General features: G+C 43.6%; 1 protein-coding gene across 1 annotated transcript in view; it reads right to left on the reverse strand.

Annotated features, from left to right (window-relative positions):
* ZFHX3 (zinc finger homeobox 3) overlaps positions 1 to 24,091 on the reverse strand; it is a 155,577-nt gene that overhangs the window by 12,558 nt on the left and 118,928 nt on the right. Inside the window, 3 exon segments of the mRNA XM_054579239.1 lie at positions 406 to 508; positions 10,335 to 10,535; positions 10,683 to 10,816. Of these exon segments, the coding sequence (XP_054435214.1) occupies positions 406 to 508; positions 10,335 to 10,535; positions 10,683 to 10,816 (438 nt within the window).

Below are 24,091 nucleotides of genomic sequence, written 5' to 3' on the forward strand. Positions count from 1 at the left end.
AGGCAGCTCCTAGAAACTAACTAACCCAGTGCCCTGAAATCACACATGCACTCCACAAGCACCTAATAATTAAGTCCTCAGAAATGGAGTGTTCCAACAGCTTAGGATGGTGAGTTATGCGTCTATTGATTGAGTCTCTGGCATTCACCCTCTACGGGGACACGTGGCCACCAAAATCCCACTGGTTCTTGTCTGATTTTCTCTCACTTTAAACCATATGAATAATATACAAATACATGTCAAAAACCAGAGTACAAAGTGGCTGACAACAGCGCCCTTCATCTTTTAATGTTATAGTTATCTTAGGAGTACTGTAAAGGATTCTTGGCACCCCCACTCTGTGAAAATTTGGCCCAACATTTCATTTTGCTTCCATTTGCAGGGGTCAAGAAAAATGGCACTGACCAGGCTGCTTTCCTGCCTCCTCCACATTGGAGCTCCCATCTCGGTCTGGAACAGCCGCTGGGAGAAACATGCTGCTGGGCATCACCATCTCAGGGGTGGTCACCTGAGGAATAACAGGCAGAGAAATGAGGAGAGTCACACGGAGAGGAAAGAGACACAAAATAGGGAAATGTGTAAAAATTATTTAATAAGCAAAATTAGCCTTCACCAGTGTAAAGCTGGAGGTGTCACTTTTCATAGCTCACTGAAGATTCATGTTTATTAGACAAAGCGCACATCAGTCAAAAGTGTTTCTACGGTTACATTCTGGACATAATTAGCAGTGCACACTTGAAGAATAATCTTATTATTAATATTTTTCCTTTATGCAGAATTTTGACTTTGATCACTGACAATGTTTTGTCATGGGCTGTGAAACTTCTTGTGCAACCAATTAGGTAGATAAGTTGAAAGGCCCACCTTAAGCTGCTGAAAACATAATAAGGGCCCTAATTAAATCATACCTAGTAAAGTACACTGTAATCTTGAAGCAGAGGGAGCATTGTAGTACTGTTTTCAAAATGTATTCAGGCAAAAAGAGGAGGGGAATAAGAGCAAAGGAAAGGGTAAGAAGAAGAGAAGAGAACAAAGGAAGGCTAAGGACACGCAGACACGTTGGCAGATTTTCCAGGAAACAACATTTTATAACCCTTTACAAGCTGAGATCAAGTGCAAATGATCATTTCTTATGACTGACTTAGGCCAGGATTTCTTCTGGAGTCTTTGCCCAAGGTACACAGCATCAGAGGGAACTTCTGGCCAGTATCCCACATGCAGAGGGTGCCCCCCACAGCGTTCTACAACAGGGCAGCCCCCCTTTGACTATGACCATTGTTTCCTAATAGAGCAATTCCAGAATTAGCCTGGATCAAACAAACTATAACTTTAGGTCAGATCCTCAGACATTTCTCTAGGCCTCCCTGCCATCTGGCCAGAAGCTTGTCCAAACAACTTACCATTTGTTTCACGTTAATGTGCTAAACATCCCTCAATATCCAATGTAAAGATAAAAGGTTCTTTGCTTTAAAAGAAGTAATATCCCTTTGCCTGATAGGGGGTGGGAAGGTGGTTGTGGAGGATATTCCTAAATGAATTAGAAAGCATCTCCTGTTTGATGACAGCCTGAGAAACGAACTGACCTTGAAGTTACAGTAACAGACACTACAGTCACTGCTAACCTTTCTACATGGTGCCTAACCCTACTTGGAGGCATTATTTTTCCACCAGCAACACAGGTATCATGATAATATCTTCACTTACTGTTGTAACAAGTGGAACCTCTAGATTACCATTCAAAATTAAATATTTTAAATAGCTATTTTTAATAGTTTTAAGACCTTGGCCTTGCTAAAAATAGCTGCTGACGTGTTCCTGGAATCATCAGTGATGTGATCAACTGCTTGAGGAAACCCAGACAACTGTCCACATCAACACCAAAAAGGTAATACGCCAACACACTTAAGGGTGTTAGAATAATTGTGGCAACCGAGATGCTAGTAGGTGCAGAAATTAAGCAACAGGCACTACGAAAGAGGAGTTCTGAGAAAACCCATGTCTATCAAGAGCAGGTGCGTGGCATGTGAACATGTGTGCCAGAATTCCTGCTCTCGCAGACATCTGCACCTTCACACAAAGCACGTCAGCAGCTGGTTAAGGCTAGCTGTTGATGAATCGTTAGGAATGGAGTGGAGATTGCCAAACTCATTCCATCTATTTTCTTTTTAATAGAAAGCATTTCTGACCAGTGTGGTTGGGAAGTCCAGCGGGAGTCCAAGAAGTGAAAGGTCACCGATTAATTTACAATCCTCTGCTGAGGGGGAGCACAAGGTTGGGGGCAAGAGAGGGAGGAAGGGAAAGGAAAAAAGACTCCCCCCCACCTCCTTTCTCAGTGTGGCTGCAGGATCAGTTCTTTCCTGGGATCTTTTGGAATTATAAAAAAATGAATCATGAGAAATTAAAAAAAAGCCCTACAGAGTAAAAAAGAATAAAATTATCTAACACCTCAGCTGCACATCATTATAGAAAACTGTGGGCTTTTTATACGCATTACAGTAAGGCAGACATCCCCTCTAACAGACTCAGTACGACGGATCAGTAATTGTTTTCATACACTTTAATTAGAAAAACTCAGATGGCTATGAATAATAATGGAAAAGAGAGACTTTTGCACTTGAAAGGTTGAAGTCAATCAAGTGTGAATGACGGCAAAAAAGGAAAAAAAAAGACACCAATTCATCAACCCTCTGTTGTCTCCCTGTGACTTTAATCATAATTCCTGATTGGGATTCAAGAAGGCAGTAAGCAGCGGTTCTTTGTCTGCCTTCACCTTCCATCAATTAACTCTCTCCGAAATATAATCATCAACCTCACATGCTCCTCTGCATCTTAATCTGGGCCTCCAAACCTGTAAGTCTTGCCCCATATGTGTTTAAGTAATTACTTTTATCTACCTGCATCTTCTCATCTATAGTATACCCAACCTCTTACCGAGAAGGAAAAAAGCCTTGGTATATGAAATTTTAATAAGCAAGAAATTCTCAGAAGGCAAAAAGGAATTTCCCTAAAGGGAATCCTAAGGATTAAGAAATGCTGGTAGGGTGTCTCTGCACATGTGTCTGAACAGAGAGGTTGAGAATGGAAGCCTCCTTGCTGCACAGGCTACAGAGGGCCCCATGTTGACTCTTCAGACACGCATGCCCTCCTGTGCCTGTGTACATTCTTCCCTCTCCTACCAGCTCCCACAGCTTTACTCAAAAGTTTGCGTGCTTTTTTGTAAAGCCATACGTTTAGTCCTGCCAACAGCTCACTGAGTTCTGTTCACTGAAGAAAAGTAGAGTTGGCCCAACGCAGAGTCACTTCAACACTTACTTACCTTGGCACACCCCCTTATTTTCCAATCATATCTGGCTACCCAAACTATGTGTAAGGTTCAGACTATCCCAGCCACCGTCTCTGATGGAGAGCTCCAAGTCAGTCAAGAAGGCAGTCATTTAACTGCTGAGCCCAGTTCTGTAAAGACCTTCCCTTTCACTAGGAGCACTGGAACATGGTGGGTTTCTGAGAGGACAACACCTGGCTAGAGTATAACCAAAGCCATCCCAAATGTGTCCAAACCCCAGAGACCCTCAACGACCTGAATCCCATCATCAGGTCCCCTGCACAGACAACATGTGTGCACACATTTCCCTCTTCCCTGTCTCTCTCTGCCTACTCTTCTACTCCATCCACAGACTCAAAGCCAAACAAAAGTTTTAGGTTTGGCCAATTAACAGTACACAGTAAGTCCAAACACCCACACTTTTTACATTGACTCTACCATTCATATAGATTGATTTTTCTAGTAATCTGTATACCAATAAACAATGAATATATTCACTTACATCCTCATATTCTACCCATTAATGTATAGAGGGGACCCGACACTATTAAAACAGACTTTTAACCAAAAGTAAAACAGTTTTTCTGCTAAGAAAGTTCTATTAATTTGACTCGTTAATTCCTCAGAGTTTGGGGGTCTCGAGATTGGCCTTAACCATACAAAAGGCAGTTCCACAGTGATCTTATTAACCTATTAGGAGAAGTGATTTGAAATTATTCTAATACCCCTAAAGATGGAGGTAGATAAAAGTAATTACTTAAACACATATGGGGCAAGACTTACCCTAGGCCTAGGTTTGGAGGCCTAGATACCATGTGTTCCTCCCACCCGTGTGAGTCAAATCACCTTCACTCCTTCCAGAGTGTGCAAAGTTGATGGAAATGTAGGGTGAAACCATCAACAGAGCTGGGGTGCTGAAAGGCTGAAAACAAACAGTGGCTCTAATCTTCCTGACAAGTAAACAGGTCTCCCGTATAACAAAGAGAAATGTGGCGTTCTGCTCTGATGCTGAAATTCTTCCAGGTTTAAGCAATTCTCATATATAACAATGGAAACAGAAGCGTTCCACATTGACACTAGAAGGCTTCAAGCTTAAGCAATGCCAAAACAACTTAGTTGTTGAAAAGGAAGGGCCTCATGTGATTCTCTCCTCATCCATGCATTTGACCATCACTCACTAAACATTACACAGGATCCCTGTGTCCAAGAAGTACACAATCCAGAATAATTAGCCTTTTAGAGACCACACAATCTTTAGAAAATTCTATCAAACTTATAGACTCCTAGAAAAAACACTTTCACACACAGACTATTGCAGATAATTCCAGGAAATCATAGACTCTCTAGAAGGAAATCCAGGGACTCAAGTTAATTGCTCTTCAATACTAGGAGAGGTGACATGGGTTCATAAATGCCTAGTTTCTACTTCCTGTTCAGTTCACCATTATATTTATGATTTTGATTTAATGCCTTTCAAATTTCTATGAGATCAGTGGACCCTAGAGCCCCAAGGACACACCTTATAAAACCCAGAGGCTTAGATACGGGTGCAGTCCCCACTGTGACATTTGGTAGAGGCCACCAATGTTTCTTCTTCCTTCGTAGAAGAAGCTGTAACTATAAGGAGCTCTCCATTCTCCTTGCTTTCTCCAGGTCATGGATGTGGAGCAGCGAAATATAACACCCTGAACAGCCACAGGGTATATACTTTGCTAAGTTCTTACAGAACTGTTCATGAAAATTTACCTCTCAAAGCCACTGTCTGAGGTTAGATCAGTGCAACCGACAAGTACCACATGCTGGATAGCAAAGGTATTTTCTTAAAAAAAATATTGAACCTGGTTTCGCTGAGACTCTCATCTCTATAGCCTTGGCATTGCTCACCGAAGTGGGGCTTCTTTCTGAAAAGTTCGCTTTTCCAAGTGAAAGTATAGACTTGCCAAAACCTAGACTCCCAAAGAAGCCTCAAATTCTTCATTTTTCTGTGCAAATCAATAGAATGAAGAACATCAAACAGAGCGGGGAAAGGGTAAAGCCTTGGACCCAGGCCTTCCTGGAACAGACCTAGCCAGTCTCTATGAATGAAGTACTGGTTCTGTTAGAAAAATTTCAGCATGAAGTTCAAACCCACCTGCGCCCAGAGCTAAGCATTCTAACCTGTGGTTTGTCTAAAGCCCCACTGCCCCAGTGAGAGGCCAGCTGCTCACTTCCTCTCCTGCACGGACACGGCCTCTGGGCCCCGCAGCTGGCCTCTGCACTAATGCAGACAGCAGACCAGGGCACCTCTTGGCTGCAGAGCTCCACAGGCTTTCCCCCCCTTCCTTCAGTACCTTCCAAATGTGCCAGGCTGGGCAATGAACCACGGAATCTAGAGTGCCTAGTTTCTCCCTTTGTCTTGTTTCCTTTCTAAAATGTCTTCTATGTGGTGGTTGTTCCCTTAAAAATAAACAAACCAAAAAAAATAAAACCCAGGAAGAAAAACTGCCGGGCCACATTAGCTTTCATGTGGGCCAGAAATAAATGCATCCATAAACCAGATTTTAAAAACTAAGAATGAGAAAGACTGAAAAAGGAGGTAAACAGGAAAACAGGAAACACATGAACAGTTGAGACAGAGACAGAGAGGGAGGGTGGGAGGGGGAGAGAGAGAGAGAGAAAAGAGAGCTGAGAAGGAGAGTGAATTGGAGAGAAGAGCTTCATTAGACTCAGAAAGGCAAGCAATGGCAGTATACCAAGGTCACTTCTAATTTAGACCATCTAATTGGCAAACAGGCTCCAAATGGCTATCATCTCACAGGGCTTGGAATTAATGAAGCCCGATTATTTTCATTACCTTCCTCTGAGATAGAGACAAAGTGAGAGAGCTGGTACCCAGGCGGGTGTGACAGCCCCAGGGCCAGTGGCCACCCACTAGCCACAGCGCGTGGGTACGTGTGTGTGTGTGGGCGGGAGGGGTGGAGGTCCAGCCTGTCCCAGAGACTCATGGAGGCACAGGCACACATCAAGCCCAGAGAAACATCAACAGTGACTGAAAAAAGATCACAGGAGGAAAACTACTGCTCCCACAAGAGAAAGAGACAACTCCAGGCAGTGAAGGGCCAGGAGCAGAGAAGGGAAATCTATGCAAATCCCAGAAAACAGAATAATTACAAACTACCAAAGGGAGAGAAGACGAAGAGCTAGGAAAAAGATGTTCCTGGGCTGCTCAGGAGTCAATTCCCACCTCCACTGTGTGAGGTCATATTTTGTTAAGTGATCAAGGAACAAAGACAATTTCCCTATATTAATGCTCCGGGATCCCAGTTGTGTGGCCTGTCACTTAGAGTGATAGTGATCAATTAGAATAATTTAAGAATATTGAAATGCATGGTAGGTGGTCTTTTCCATTCTCATTTAGGGCTAGAAACATGTCTCCCATGTCCTCAGTCCTGCTTCCCCAAATGAGTGGGGAAATGAGGGCACTGAGCAGCAGCTCCTTCATCTCCATTATGGATTTGAAATCTCTAAACTCTGTAAATAGGTGAAAGTTCTATGGAACTGACACTGGGGGCGGGCTGCTCAGTCAGGTCTGGAGGGGCACTTGTCTCATCACCTTTAAGCTTCACATATTTCTTTCTTTCATATGACGTATGTAAAGACACCCTTTGGAGCTTGGTTTCCAACACGCCAAGCAGAATGAAGTGCTGTGGGTGCAGTTTCCATAGTGGAGGGCCAGAGCTTCAATTGTTCCCAGTGGAGAATATTTTTCAAGCCCCTTCATCAGGAAAAAGAAGGGGGCCCATGGAAGACACAGATATGAGATGCAGAGCATAAGCAAGCAGCTGTTACCATAGCAACAGACATATTAGACACTGCAGGTTCCTGAAAGCTGTCTGATAAGGTATTATTAAATGAAGCCTCCTCAAAACACTCTCCATTTACAACTGAACGGAAAGACATTGTGTGGAAAGTCATCTATTTCCATTTATCAGGGTGGAATTTACTTTTAGAGGGACTGAAACGCAATTCAAACCATATCCCGAGACCTTGGACCCAGACAGCCAAAAATATTTACCAGAATTTATAGCTTTAGATACCCTGGACACACCCAATGTCTGCCAGGAACTGTCTGTTTAGCGGATTTTGCCAGCTCTTTCCTACTCTGCAGCCAAAGGCAGCTAACTTAGTCAAACCATTGGTAAGGCATATTCACTCCTCTTACTGATATTTAGCCACTCAGGGACAGAGCAGACATAACTTTCTTGGACAATGAATGACCCTGCATTGTTCACTCTTTAATGATCTCGCTTAGAAAATAGAGCTCTGATTTGAGCGGCATTTCTCACCATGCTGTTTTCAGAGTTTCTTTCTCCAGTTTTCCAGGAACAAACAGCTATATGGTCAGAAAGCCTAACCAATAGTATAGTTCCCCATGGCCAATTTCTTAATAAAATTACAGTAAAATACCCTCCAGGGGCAGAATTTTAACCACAAGATCACTATAATTATTTAGTTGTAACAAATGCAAATTCCATTTTAACACCAAAGTTTCCAGAGGAAGAACAGTGGCATTTGTTTTGATTCATCCAGGGACAGACAGAAAGATCCAGTGCTCAAGCAGGATTCTGGGCTCACCGTGAGGTATGGCCACAAATTCGCCTCTAGTCCTGCTTGCTCATCTTTTCCTACTGAACTAAAGGATCAAGGTGGAAATGCTTCATATAGTCCAAAGCAAACCAGCCTCATAACTTGAAAAATGAATTCAGTATTGACAGCCATGCAGTAACTCCATCTTCTCATTCAAAGAGAGTACCAAACCATCCTTACACCCCTCAGTACAGAGTAAAATCCTTATATGATTACATTTCCCACAACTTTCTACTTTATTTCTGAATCCACTAACTTTCTCTTGGTCCTAGCAAATCGACTTCCTATAGTCAGCACATTTCCTGCAATTTCCACTTTTCAGAAATGTCTAGAAAACATTTTGATTGTCTGCTGTGGGAAAATGAAGTGCACAGGGGTTTCAGCACAAGGTGCCAAATACAGCCCTTTTAGGGACCATGTTTCTTCTATATAATTATGTTGTCAGAGATTCTTCTAGAACAGGGTTTATTAACTTGGTTCCATGGGTGAATTTTAAGGTATCCTTGTGCTTCCTGGCATTGTACGGACAATTTTGTGTATGTATAATACTTGATGGAGGTCTTAAAAGTGGTTGTCAAACTTCAGCATGCATAGAATAACCCAGTAAGGCTACTGAATCATTTTCATCAGTCTCCAGAAAGGTTGAAAACCACTGGTTGAGAAGGTGCTAGTTAGTGGGCAACACCCAGATATATTTTAGGGATTTAGGGATTTTAGGTACCCAAGCAAACACAGCAATAACATCCTGCCCTTGAGGACTGTTGGTAAACTAAGAAGGTTCATAATGACCACCATACTTGCTACTTGAAATGTGCCCTACTATTGCTGTTATAAAAATATGACAATGGATATTTGAAATATATATCTTGGGAAGAGAATGGAAATTGTAAAAGAAACTTACTGTCATACAGATTACTATAGGCCCACAAATGCTAGACTAGATTTATATTAAACAAAAAATAACCACCTGAGTAAAAGGAAAACATAATTATGTATTGAAAACGCTTCTCTCCCCACCTATCTTTCTGTTCCTTCGGGCTTCCATGGTTCCAGGCCATCAGTGGGAAGTGTAACGAGGCCTGAGAAAATTCTCCTTGTTGAGCTATTTCCAAGACTGGTAGGAATGCCAAGGAAACCTGTTACATCTACAAAACCCATCCATCCACAGGAGGTTTCCACTTACAGAGAAACTTTCAACAATGTTCACCAGTCTATTTGAAAATACCCATGGAAGGTGAATTTACACTTGAAAGAACTCTGAGATGAAACTCATGGTAGGTCACCTTTGAGTTTCCCATTGGCTGCAAACCTTCTTGATACATTCATTACCAATGATGCTGTCCTCACGACTAACATCACTTACAACATTATTCATTGATTTCACATAACCAAATAGAATGGGAAATGTCTAGAGGTTACATGTCTGTGACCTGCATGTTACATCATGGAATTCTGAACAGACTACGTCTCTGGCAATCTTCACATGAAAAGGCAATCAAATTAAGACTCTGAACTTCTTAAAACTCTAGTGTTGAAATAAGTTAGAGGTAAGACTAAATTCTCTTTGGTGGTTTTCCTGTAGTGATCAGGAAAGGGCTTTCAAAGCAGTCCCAGCACAGACAGCAAGTAGGACATCAGTGTCACCCATAGTATTTTGAAAAGTTGTCACATCACAAGTAGATTTAAATCTTTATACTAACTTTCTGGGCCATGTTTATAGAGGCCACTTAAGGCCATGCTTTCAAAACCTGCAGGTGTAGCAACATCATGTTCAAAATGCAAAGCCCTCATTACTAAATCAACACGTGCTGTCCAAATGGCCATTTTCCTGCTTTGAGAATAAAAGCGTCCCCTGGAGAAATGCCCATGTTACAGGGCTACACTCCTAGAGTCAGAAAATAAGAGTTCAACTCTCACCTCTGCCACTTACAAGTGACATCAGGTCAGTTAACTTCTCTGAGCCTCAGTTTCCTCAGCTATTAATGTAAATGTGTCAGACTCTATTGTGAGGAAGAATTGGGACAAAATGAATATAAGAGCAATATAGAACATGACCTGCTCAATAAAGATTTGGAGAGTCTTTAACAAATTCTTCACATAAATGATTAGCTCTCTAGGCCTCTGCATCCCTCAGGGAGGGAGGATGATAATAATGGAAGGTTGAGAAACAATACATATTCTGCCCTTTGAGCCACAGCCATGCCATGGTCATGCGAGGTCTAAGGCAGGCACAGGAGAACAAAGGTCACAGAAGTAGGACCATTTTTGACATTTCCTGCTCTATACTGACTTTCTCATCCAACAACACAGTATCTTGTTCCTGCTATTGCATCACCTTTGACCCCTAGGGAAAGAAGAGCCACAGGGTCCTGCTCCTGTGTCTTACCGTCATAATGAGCTTCTCCACGCAGTCAGGTGCCACACTGTGGAGGTGGGTGAGGTGCAGCTGGAGGTGGATCTTGTTGTTGAGCATGTCCTGGCACAGGGGGCAGCGAAGCATGGGCTGCACTGAGTGCTGCGTCATGGCGTGCACCCGGAGCCGGTTGACGTCGGCATTGCTGTACTTGCAGTAGGGACACTGGTACATCTGTGGGGAACACACCCATCCTTCTGGCTTAATCTTCAGTTCCCACAAGCAACTGTATCAGCCCCAAGCCCACCCACCTAAGAGTTCGTTCCTCACCTGTGTCTGAAACATTCCCCCTACCCCCAGCAGAGCCCCTGCCCGACTCACCTGCTCCGCTTTAGTCTCCTCTGATGTTTTTGGTCGTTTGGAAGAGAGAGGAGACTCTGAGCTACCTGGGAAGGAGATGCGCTTGGAGGTTGCAGGAGAATCTGTCAGCTCCTTTTCTGCTTGGCTGGACGATGCTGGAAGAAAAAGCAGAAGATGCAATACAGCAGCCAGACCAGGCCAGCTCCCAGAGGCTTTGTGTTGGGTGAAAATCAACATTCATTTATAGCACAGAATTTTCTTGAAACATCAAAATTCAAGCAGGATGAACATCCAGACTGACTTATCAAGCACGATGAAAAAGAAGCAAGTGTTTCTTTCTCCCCCTGAGAATTTTCTGTCACTACTTTAACAACTGAACACTAAGAAAAAAAGGCGAAGAAATGGACAACAAGGCTGAGTTGGATAAAGCTCAATTTATTCAGTCTTTCCTGACCTTTCCAATCAAGACACAACCTGCTGTCTTGTGGGCGCAGAGTAGGTGGGAGAGTCTCATCAACTGCCTTGCCAGAACCACTAGTCACCTGAGTACCAAACACAATCTGCTTTCACAGAGGTAACAGACTATGTGCCCCCCAACTTTACTGCCCCAGCTCCTAGAACCACAGCACAGCACAGCCCATCACAGAAGACATTGATAAATGTGACCTGAGAATGGCTCCCACAGATGTCTGCATACAAAATATAGGGTGGGGCAAAAGTAGGTATACTGTTGCTCATATGGAAAATAATACAATAATTAATAAAAATATTTATTTTGCATCCTCAACTATAAACCTATTTTTGCCCTACCTTGTCTGTAGGGGGGGAAAATCAAGTTTGAGTTCAGCAACTTGATTTGGAGAAGAAGTAAATGAAGAGTAAAACAAGGTAGGGCATGAATCTAATTTATAATCTAGCTCAGCAAATTTCAACCTTTCTCATCTAATGGCACACATAAACTAATTATTAAAATTCTGCAGCACACTAAAAAGATACATTATATTTTTTGCCAATCTGACAAAAAAATAGGTGTAATTTTGATTCATTCACATTGGATGGCTATTGTTGTGTTTGCTGTTGTCATTTTTTAATTTGACAGCCTAAGGGAAAAGAAGTCAGTGCCCCTGACTAAACAGGTATTTCATGTTTTAAAAACTCTTGCACCATGCTACTTGAAAATTGCTGATGTAGCCCATGCTCCAGACACAAAAGTTTATTCAAAGTGAGTGGTGAGAGGAAACGTTTCCCATCCGCTTGCCTAAATCATGTCTTGCGCACCCCAGTCCACCAAAAAACCCGCAACAGTAATTAATGAGGAGAGTCACATGAGACTTTGGTAGCAAACAGTGGGGATGGAAGTGCTGGTGGAAGGAGTTCTCTGAAGCATAAAAAGGGATCTGGAAGACTTTGATGAGAAAACAGCCAGGCTCAGGGTTTAACCAGGAGAAAGGAGGGCTCCTCCAGTGTTAACGTAAGTTCCATCATGGTTGGATTGGGTCATTCTGAAAGCTGGCCTGTTTCTGAGAGCTGGCTCTCTCATTTGTTTTGGGTGTGGAACTCCATTATTTAGAAGTTTTCTAAAAGCAACAAGAAAAGTCCTGAAGATGGTAATGAGAAAATTTATGCTATCATTGGAAAAAAACTGGACTCACGATTGAGGTCACCAGTTTGGAAAGCCTGATTTTTACTGCTTTCCTTCTCACCCAGTCCAGGTGCCTGGCACATGTTTCTACTTTATGCTCAGCTTTGAAATTTTTTCTTATGTGAATACCAAGATGCTGTCATTATATATGTGTGCTTTAATAAACAATTTTAGAAAATCAATTTTATTCATTAAAATCATAAGGCCACAAAATAATTTTGAAAAAAATTGCTAAACACAGGAAATATTCCAGGAAGTTGATGCTCTTCCCTGAATGCACATCTTGTGACCTTTAACCCCAGTATCTTGGTAACCTGGTCTACATAAGTTTATAGAACATCTATTATTTAAAAAGTACAAGGACAAGCATATTACACACAGACCTCTCCTCCTCCCAATGCACACATTCATAACAGTACTTTAATCTGTCTCGAATCGACTTCAAACCCATTTTGCTCTTAATGGGAGTTATTCATTTTCACTTGAAAGGTAATACATGACGGCTGGGTATTTAATGTGATGGACTGGCTGCCGATTAACTAGGTGCTGTAACATTCTAGACTGGTTCCCCCATGGCCCACTTCCCATCTCCTGGCCCCCACAGACCTGATCCTGCGGAACCCTGTGTTCCAGGGTTTAGACTTTGCAGAGTACTGGGGCCTGCCTGAACACTCCCACAATAGGAATCTTTAATTAATATTCCAGGGACTTAAGCTCCCCCCCGCCCCCAGAAGGTTCCTTATTGTCCATAATTTTTCATTTTGCTTACTGGTTATCTTCTATGTATTTACTCTTCGAGTGGATCTTAAAGATGGGGTGGGTGGAGGCATTCATTAGGTGGTACTTTAGAGGCTCATTTGTTACAGTCATCTGTTCACCTTCCCTATTTCCACCTGTGACCTGGAGGCACTGGGTTAGGTGCAGGGCATATGGCTAGGAAGAGCCACTATCTGTTCCTTTTCCCAATAGAGGCAAACCGTGATTCAGATTCTATTCCAAACACCTACCCCCATCTTTTTATTAGTCTGCCTGACCTGAAACAACACTTGTTTTTACAGGACCATGACACTACCTTGTAAATGCCCTCAATCCACCGGCTGCGCTCCCCCCTTTAGAATGATTGTCATTGTGCAGCTGCTCGCCAGTGTGAATGAATGGGCACTGAGGCTGACACCACCCAGCTCATCTCACTCCCTCGGAGCTGCAAAGCAAACAGTGTAACCCAGTGCGGCGTTAGCTTCCTCATAGGACCAAAGAGTCCATCCTCTTCCTTCAGAGCTGCACGCCAAGATGAATTGGGATGAGGTTGCAAAGGTGAGAATTCTGGTTTCAGAATCCACTATTCTTTCGCCCGGCATGGAGAAGGGAACTTTTATTACCGTTTTTTTTTTTCCCCCTCAAACTCTAAAACTGCTCTGGGATTTTAAAGCTTCCTTTGTGAGCTCGAGCTAAGGAGTCCTTGCAAAGTATTTTAAAAAATAAAATCGCTCACTCATTCCTCCGTCTCCCTAGTAACACAACAGCCCTGCTACAGTATGAAATGCTACATCTAGTGTATCTACTAGTATAAAAACTTCTGAGGTTCATCTCCCTTCCACTCCAGACAACCAGCATTTGTATTAGATCAGTTTTGTCTAGAAGTGGACATTAGCCACCTGCAGCTCACTAGCGCCTTCTCTAAAGATAAAGCCATGCCATTCTTATAACAGATTCTATTAATACCCTGTGTTTCCCAGGGTGATGTGGGGACTGCTCCTAAGACTTATCCAGGCAGACTGCCCCCTCCTAGCTGGACCTCAGACATTTAAGTGTTAATCCCCATCAAGACATGGTACCTAAGTCTTCCTACAATTTCTATGGACGAACAGTTGTGCAGTTCTCCATTGGCGTGCTGGCTGAGGGTTGACTCGAGGCCAGGCAGTCTGAGGTTTTCTCAAGCTTTTTCTCTCTGAACAACTTCAAAAGGTCCAGAGTCTCAAAATCAAGTTCTACTTCAGTTCTTTCACCAGCATACATTGTGGGCATGAGTAAATGAGGTGGTTCGGATACCAAACGAGAGAAAACACTGTGGTTTTCTGCTCTGAGGACTTCACCAAACTTTGACTTAAATTCCAGGAGAGATGTCACAGTCTTGAAAACATTATTTAAAAAATCAATTACTGGTCACTATAAGGCCACTATGACATCACATTAGTGAAATGGAAAGAGATGCCCTCCAGAGGCAAGCCATAGTTTAAACAGTGCCTGGAAGCTTGGGTTTCTACCGGCAACAAAAATGGAAATGACCCAAAGGATGACAGCCTGTGCTGGTTTTCACAATAATGACAAAACGAATTGCAAACAGTGGAGATCTCTTACATGGTTAAGTAAATAATGCCATACCACTCTACTGGGTAGTAGAAGGCATTAAAAATGATAGCTATGAAGCGATATGGAAAAAGTCTCTGAGAATGTTAATTGTAAAGAAAAGAGAAAACGTGCATTACACCGTGATACAGCTATATAAAAAAATGAGACTAGAAGCAGATGCATTTAGGTGATGGTGTCATGGACTGTTCTCCTATTTTCAAAGTTTGTTATGCAGTTCTATTATTTTTTAAAAGATTTCGTTTGTTTATTTATTTATTTATTTATTTATTTATTTATTTATTAGAGAGAGAGAGGAAGGGAGGGAAAATGAAAGGGAGAGAAACATTGATGAGTGAGAAAACACTCATCCATCTGTTGCCTCTCGCATGCCCCCATCCCGGAACCTGGCCCACAATCCAGGCATGTGCCCTGACAGGGAATCCAAATGATGACCTTTAGATTCTCAGGACGATGCCCCACCTCCTGAGCCACACTACCCCAGCCTATTTTTAACATTATAATTAACATTTCAGGGGTATCCAACCTTTTGGTGTCTCTGGGCCACAGTAGAAGAAGAGGTGTCTTGGGCCACACATTAAATACATTGCGATACATAATCACAACAAAAATCTCATCATGTTTTAAGTAACTTCGATTGTGTGTTGGGCCACATTCATAGCCATCCTGGGCTGCATGCGGCCCATGGGTTGGAGACCCCTAAATTAAATAGTTTAACATTTAAATTCAACTCTCTGCGCATAAGTTGGTATTTGGATCCATACTGTGCAAAACATCAGGTGGTATTTTTTACTTTGCTGGTTGAAGCAATTTTTCTCATTTTGGCAGCTATGTCATATGAAAGTATGTGTTAAATCCCAATGAATCTGCCACAGACAACATGCTGGGCTCCTGGCACTTCAAAGGGGATAAAAATGTGACAAGGAATCATGTGAGTGCTTGCACTTTAGCTTACATACTCCATAAAGCTAGGCAAGTGGGATATTTGTGACAATGGAATGCTGGGTCAAACCCCCACGGAAACCTGATAGGATGTGAGCTGTGCGTTCCTTGTTTCTCAAACTCAAGGAGTGAAAAAAACACTTGCTCGACTTCTTAGGAGTTAGGGTTGCCTTATCCAACTTGCTGATGGGCACACTGGCACATCCTTGTCATTGAGTACAGAAAATTCAAGGCTGGCTTTCTGGGCCGAGAGCCACCATTTTCCCTGAAACTGAGATGGGTTGGCCACTACAACTGACAAAGACAATGCTGAGAGGCAGACCTGATTCATGACTCTCCATTTTATTCTCTTAGGTTCCTCTATGTTCTAGGTGAAAGAATTTCATTTCGAAGGGAAATACAGTAATCAATGCACGGCTTCCTTAGGGGCGAAAAAATCATTTATGCACAGAAACATCAAGTTCCAGATATTGTTTGTTTTTAACATATTTGTTTGGGAAGTACTTAACCTCTAAAAATATTTATTTAAAAAGTTACCCCTCCTAACATACTAATTAAAGGGAATAGGGAAGGGAAGAGAGCCAATCTGAATTCATGCAAGTTTGCAGTTTTCAAGAAATGGTTTTAATGCGCTCTAGGCACATAGACTAATTAAAACAAGCCTACTTTAAAGAATAAGTAAGAACAGTATAACTTAGGGGTCTTAAAAAGTGGCCAAGTATGGTAGAATCACAGCCCTGTAACTTCACCTGATAAAACCACTCTTCCTAGAACGAATTCTCATCCAATTCAAGCCTTCATTAACAAATTAACATCTGCGTCACTGAAATCTTGGCAACAGGAAATTTCAGAGTTGTACTCGTAATACCGCAGATGGCCAATGGACTTAATGCCAACACATGCCTCATTTCTCATCTGCTGACAGAGTCTGTACATCTCTGATGCCCGGTAAGACATAGGGCTGCTGCCTCATGAATAAGAAAACTGAAAATGGAAACAAAGTACACGTGGAACCTTTAGGTACCCAGTTTTTAGCTTTCTCTAATCATTAGCCAAGACATTGACTTGCCCTCCAAGCAAATCACAAATACTGGTAGAACAGTTTCTGTTTCATGAGCAAGCGTTCTCATGGCTCCGCACACCAATGGCACCATTGGCTTGGTGGGCCTTCTGCGCCACCGGCCAGCCTTCCTTTGGGCAGAGACCCCTTTGGGGAGATCCTGGGCATGCGCTGAGCTGTCCAATTTGCTGGGAAATTTCTTCTGCACTTCGTCTCTTCATGGTGTAGTGACACTTGGAGCTGGTATTCACCAAAGTGCTGACCCTCTTCCTTTTGGGGGCCCCAAGGTGAGCCCACTGAGGGCCCGGGATGCCGCCTGACATTTAATCCTTGTTGAGAGGCCAAGGGCAATGCCCCCCCCCCACTTTTCAACCATCAGACTCTTAGCTAAAGCACCACTGACAGCCCCTCCATCTAAACTTCCATCTCCCAAACCAGCAACATAATGGAGGAGCCAATTAAATGATTATTAATTCATGCTACTTTCCGTAAGCCAGAGGTTCTCATCGCCTGGTGTCCGTAAACCAGCCTGCCACCTGCCCCAGGAATTTACAGCAATCTTTGATCTATCTCCATTGACTAAGGAAAAAAATTCATACAACTCCATACTCAATATCTTGAGTTGGGAGAACAACCCCAGCACACTAGACACAGAAGCTTTGCTAGGTCTGAAAATGGTCCTTCAACTCATAATAATAATGAAATGAAAGGTGCAGTGTGCTCCATCCTTACCCCATCTCCCTCAGCTTCTCAGCAGAAAAGCCTTGTTCTCAGAGGGTCATCTGTGCTGCTGGACTTTGTGATCTTCACACTGTTGCTGAAAGTGGAGCTGCTCCTGGCATTTGCTTGCAGTGCCCTCCCCAGAGGCAAGGCTAGGATTTCCTCCTGCATCTCCCATGGAGCTACTGTACTTGATAAGCGGCCACAGTGCTGGCTCAATTCTTTTCCTCCCCAATACAGAGACCTGCGTTGCTGCCAACTTGGGTCTTTAAACATGCAGGGTCTCGGTCTGCCTCCAACCAAGCACTTAAAGATGTTTCAAAGGGGAACCTGGAAACTCGTGGGAAGCAGAGAGAGGCATGCACTGTCCACCCAGCGGGGTCGTCTTCCCACCCTGGCTAAAAAGCAGCGGGGGCTTCCCCCTTCCCAGTAAGGTGTGAAATCTGTCTCAAAGTCCAGTCCAGTGAGCTTCAGAACCTTCTATGAAAAACAAGAGTCCCATTCTCAGTATCTGCAAGCTATGCTGTGACTCTGTATCTCAACAAAGTGTTTTAAAGTACAACCACCTACTCAAAGAGTAGAAGAATATGTCTAGATAGGTAGTGCAAGACATACAGTTCTCATCAACTTTTCAGACATGTCCTCCTGTTCTGATCAAGGGTTTCAAAGAAAACTGAGTTACACTGCAGACGTCTGCACCTGGCACTCAGGGCCGTGCCTTGTTGCTTTTCTCCTCCAAGTCAAATGGGACTGCGCAGGCCAGCACTTTGAAAATTCAGAAGCTCTTAGGTGGTGGTGGTACTGTTTTTCTGCTTTTTATTTGGAAATATTTATAGAGTCAAAGGAAGTTGCAAAAACAGTGCAGAGAGGTCCTGTATCCCCTCCAGCCAGGTGTTAACTTTTTAAGCACTGTTTAGATAAAGATTTCTAGGTCTCCGATCATTTTTCATTGTGACTCTACTTCTCTGACCAAAACTCTCTCCCACTCCCAATCCTGCTCTCCGGGATTACAGTCGCCAAGACTCAGGCCTTGTGCTTCTAGGCACTTGTCCTGTCTTTTAGTAAAGATCAGTACCTCTCGCACCCAGCAGGGGCCAAGGACTCTAGTTAAAGGAAAAACAGGTTTCCAAACTTTCTGCATGTCACGGAGATCCCAGTTCTAAGATTCTCAAACCCAAGTGTGGTCAGAAATCCCCCGAAGGGCTTGTTAGAACACAGACCATTGGGCCCACTCACTAGAATAGGTCTAATTGGGAAAATGTGCATTTCTAGTGAGCGCCTAGGTGGTGTCCATGGTCCAGGGACCACGCTCTGAGAACCGCTGTCAGAGCCAAAGCTTTCTGTAATTGGTAGGAACCAAATCACTTTGTGGTCGGACTAGAATTAAATAAGGGGCCTGGCAGGTGTAGGCAGATCTGCCAGTCCACTTTCAAATGATTCTTGCCAACATGATACTCTTACCACCTACACTCAGGGACAAAAGCAAGACCTGGTCTCAAAGGTAGATGTTTCTCTCAGGTCAAAGGTGAGAGATAGAACTTGGCTGCCCCTTGGGGAACCTGCCCACTCTAATGCAAACACAGATTCTGCTGAAAGAAATCCAGAAGGAAGAGCCTCCACCTGTTCTGTTTGCAGTGTAATCCTGAATAATGACAGGCTGCCTCACTTAGGGGAAGTCTTGGTTTCTCCACATGTCCAAAAGAATGTCTGTGAAAAGAAGGCAAACACCTACGGGCTCTTTCTACTTTGCAGGAGGAGGAAGTACTTTTTTGGTGCTGCCTTCCCAGGTCTTGGCACCTGCAGGCCACCACAGCCCTTGTTTTAGCACCAGGGAGGATGCAGACATGCACACTAGCCCCTGCGGGCACTTGGCAGCAGCCTGCAAGTGGGGCACCGCGCCCTCCCCAGGGCGCTGCTCCAGGCAGCAGCCTCAGCTGGAGGGTGGAGCTGTGGGGCCACGCCGACTGGTGGCTCCAGCTGCCTGCCCTGCATCTTTGGGGAGAAAATAGTGCTAAGCCCCACATCAGAGGCACCAATCTGTTGCACTAATTCCTTGTTGAAATATGCATAAGGCTGCTTAACTACACTTATTTGAGTTCCCAAAAGGCCATCCCACAATTCAATTTCAAGATACCTTGCTCCCTCTGTGTTTTCTAAATGAACTACCAGTCAAAACAGAGCCATCAGGCACCACCTCATTGAGACCAGTATCGGCTGATGGTCTATTTAATGACTTCTAGATATCGGGCTGCCACCGTAAGCCCAGCTTGTGCCAGGAGCTGGGGACCAAAGGGGCCAAGACCTGATTTCTCACTTTGAGGTATCAAGTCAGCCTGCCTGCCTTTGGCCTCTTCTCCGTTCCCCTCAAGCACCCTCTCCCCGCCCCCGGCGGAGCCCCCTGAGCTGTGCGAAGATGCCCCCTGCAGCGGTACTCCCGCGCGCTGCAGGCTGGGGCCGCCGGCGGGGGCGCCTCAGGGCCCGTGTCATCTCCCTGCCCTCAGCTTAATTACGGGATTGTGGCGACTGTGGACTTGGACAAAACCAGAATGGGAAGGGCCTTGGAGACCCCCGAACTGACAGAAGAAAAAGTCCAGAGGTGCGAGATGTAGGGCAGAACAAGAGGCAATGCAGGTCATCCTGGGACCAGATCAAAGTTAATCAAAAGCAGCGCATCCAGTCCCCCTGGAATCAAACATTAATTAGGTCAGTTAGGGTCTCTGAGCCTTAACACAGGGCAGGTTCCCGGAGATTGGAATTTAACTGCACTCTTCTGGTTTTTTCTCCATTCTAAACCTATCTTCCTAAGATACTTAATAATTTTTAAGAGTGAAACTGAACTTGTGAAAATAAACATAAAACCTGGGTCCAGTATGATGACAAGACCCAAAGAGCTCTGACCTTAACTGCACAGTGCCCTGAACAAACCAACTTTCCACGTGATCCGCCAAGGATTTCTCTTTTCTAGTCCAGCATCGATAGGAGAGTGTGTGGGGAAGAAAGACATCACTCAGGTCTCTGTAAGACTGGAAAATGGGAGGGAGTCTCTGCTCTTCTTTGGTTTAATGTTACCAAGAAGACTGCAAATATTCCCTCTTGGAGTTCTGTACAGCACAGAGAGAGGGAAACCCCATGCGAGCAGCCATATTTACATCAATGTTTCTCTCCATCTCCACTGAGTCCCGTGCTCAGTTTGCTTGTCGTGCTCCAAAGGTCTAGGACAAATGACCCGTGTGAGGGGGGCTGACGTGCGCCAGTGCACCTTTAGGGGCTCCTCAAGAACTGACACTTCCACACGTTGTTCTCCTATGGCCAAGTTCTCGCCATACAAAGGCATCGGTGCCCCTGGCTAAGTCACAAAGCACAGTGGTTTTCAGTGCTGGCCACCACTTGATTCAGATCCCAGCTGTGTGACCTCAAGCATTTTACTTGACCACACTGAGCTCTCACTTTCCTCATCTGTCAATGGGAAAACAGCATCTCCTCACTGGGTTTCTGCGAGGCTAGCAAGAGAGATCGGGCAGATGGACGGAGCCAACCACAGTGCCTAGCGCATAGTGAGAGCCGGAACGTTTGTTGCTATGGTTTCATTTTTAGAACTATTTCTGGGAAATAAAATGGGTCCATGTGTGGCCATATAACCACACAGCGAGGGGAGAGGCATGGTTTTAAAGACATGCACAGACACCCTAGGTTTGCCTTTCTTCTGTATCAACATGGAGTAATCCTGCTAACCCATGGGTTTTAGGTCTAAAAAGCAGAAAGTAAAATTAGTTGGACTTGAAAGTGTTTATAGTTATGCTGTTTTACCAAGTGATGGTTAATGAAACATTCAAACAGCACTAGCACTTTCTAGGTGCTGGAGATCACAAAAATGAATGAATGCGGGGTTGGTGAGAGGAGAACAGGCAAAGCACAGAAGGTTTTGAGGACAGTAAAAACATTCTGTATGATACTATAAAGATGGATACATGCCATTATACGTTCGTCCAAACCCACAGGATGTACGACACCCAGCATGAACTCTTAACGTAAACTACAGACTTTGGGTGATTGTGATGTGTCAATGTAGGTTCATCATTGGTAAAAAATGGACCATTCTGGTGAGTGAAGTTGATAAATGGGGAAGGCTATGCACGTGTGGGGGCAGAGCATAACGGAAATCTCTCCTTCCCTCTCAATTTCATTGTAAACCTGAAACTGCTCTTAAAAAAAAAAAAGTTAAATAAAGTCTTATTTAAAAAAAAAAAAAAGTGAATGAATGCCACATAGCCCTGGCCATAAAGAGCTGAAAACTCCATTTGACAACTAGAGAAACAGGATTTTCAAGTTTTCTCCTCCAATCTTCTTATGATAAGAGTAAACGACGATGCTATGTATTCTTTAGCTTTATAATCTGGGGAATATATCGCTGAGGCAGAAGGTAAATTGGGGTTTGATCACAAATCTGACATCTTAGAGTTCCCATCTCTGAGTCTTCGTCCTCTTGCCTTCAAAACAAAGACAGCGCTGGCCCTGGAAGAGCGCGAGCCTGACGAAAGGGCCTTGCTGTCCCAGGAGAAAGGCACCCTGGCATTTTTTAAAAATCATGACCAGGATTCTAATAATAGAGGTGCTTCCCCCATCAGCACAAAAGCTAAAACTGAAACAAAGCGAGGAGGACTAATATGGTCCCTTTTCAAGAATAATACGCACATCTATAAGGTATTTCCCATAGTGATGAAAAATGATTTGCTCCTTAATCTTCATGTTCACAGCTTTTTATCTATACTGTGATGATAATTCTCATGACACTGTGGCATAGTTATGTAATTACATATGATGCCCCCTCCTTACTTTTTTGTATATCCTGTATCTGCCTTAGATATCTGCACAAAAAATATTTGCTCAGTTGCTGTGGTCCCTTATCTCTCTTATGGCTTACCATATAAATTCTCAAAACCAAGAACTCTGAATTACTGGAATTCAGGCGAGTCCAGATATGTACCACACCCTATATCTATTTTTGCTTCCCAACATAAAAATAGTTCAAATGTTTTCAATTGTGAGACAGAATTCTGCCTGTAGTGACTTTAGGCAGCCAAGTTATACTGAAAGTGCCCTGGAAAAAAAAAAAAAAGGTGGTGGGGGAGGGAAGCAAGTGGACTCTGGAAAAGCTGACATAGCCACACAATTCCCATCTGTGTGCAAAAATGTAAAACCAAAACCAGTTTCCGTTGGCAAGAACGTGAACCACAAAGGGGCCGTGCAAGCCAGGTGCCCAGCATTCCTTCGCACACCCTCCTGCGAAGGCAGATTTCCTTCTGGGTGAGGAGGAGAAATGGAACCAAGTGATGGAAGGACGCAGAATCGGGCCAGAATGATTCTGTGGAGGCGTGGTCATGTGAATGGCCTGGTTTCCAACCAAGAGCCAGGCTGGGATATGAGTAACCACCCAAAGGCACCCGCCCAAGTCTCCAAGGATTTCTCCACTGATGTCCTCATCACACAGAGCCCTGACAACAGTGTGATGGGTCCCAGGAACAGGACTAGGTGAGAGAACGTGGCGCTCTGATGTCCCACCAGGGAAGGTGGGCTTGGTGCTGTCTGCCCGTCATGGGAAGAACCTCAGGGGCCTGATCCATGCTGTCTCAGCCAGCCACAGACCAGCATGATCCTGCAAAGTTACCAGCATTCCAACTTTAGAAATTAATTTTCTCCAAGATTCTGCACTACTTGTTCAGTGTCTCCTCTAATTATATTGTTAAGGAGTTCTATAACTGCAAGAAACCATTTAGTCCAACCTACTATTTTATGAAATTGGAAACTGAGGTCCAGAGACCTAAGGTCATGCAGCTGATCCTAGTGGCAGAGGCAGGCCTTGAGCCTGGGCTTCTGACTAGTAGTCCAGTGCTCTTCCTAACACACAGCACTTCCTCTCAGCACATACCTCCTTTTGTCTTTATGGATTCAATTTTTTAAAGTATTTTCTTAGTCTCTTTCCATTCTCTGTCACAGATTACCTTTCAGGCACTAAGTTCCTCATACAATGGCATCCCCACTTACAAAGCTGCGGACAGCAGGAAGAATGGGGGGAGGGCTGGTAATAGATTTCCACCAGGACGTGCCTGACCTGCTTTTTTTCAACCTCAGTAATTAAAAAGGCAGAGGGTCTGTAGGAATTATTCAGATGCAGCAAGAGCGGTACACTATACATTTATGTTAAACATGCCAAATCCGATTGAAATCATGCCTGCCAGCACTGTATTCCATAAACACACTTTTCTCTAACATCGCGCAGGCCCTGCCGGCCCATTAACACCTCCTTCAATAGCAATCTTCCATAGATTCAAGTCAGGGACGCTCCATTGCACTAATTGCTGTGTGTAAGGTGAGCGTCATGGATGTTAAAAAAAAAAAAAAAAAAAAAAAAAAAAAAAATTGAAATAAAATCCCTTCAGGCCATTCTTCTAGAAAAACAGCACTGAAACTATAATTCTAACTCAAAATTTTACAAAAATATAAACATGGACATCATTTAGGGGTTTCTGAAGCATTATCATGGTTTAGTTTAAGTTGGGCTATTCCCCCCATTATTTTTTGTTTTTAAAGTACCAATACCCTGTAGTCATCTTGTCTCAAATTAGCTTAACTAGACCCAGCCTAGTGCTCTGTAGCTGGAAACCATGGTGGCTCAGGATTTAAATAACCATCTTGCTGTGA

Source organism: Pteronotus mesoamericanus, unplaced genomic scaffold, assembly GCF_021234165.1.
Source record: "Pteronotus mesoamericanus isolate MK-2021 breed Mesoamerican mustached bat unplaced genomic scaffold, CSHL_Meso_final contig_52, whole genome shotgun sequence".
NCBI lineage: Eukaryota > Metazoa > Chordata > Mammalia > Chiroptera > Mormoopidae > Pteronotus > Pteronotus mesoamericanus.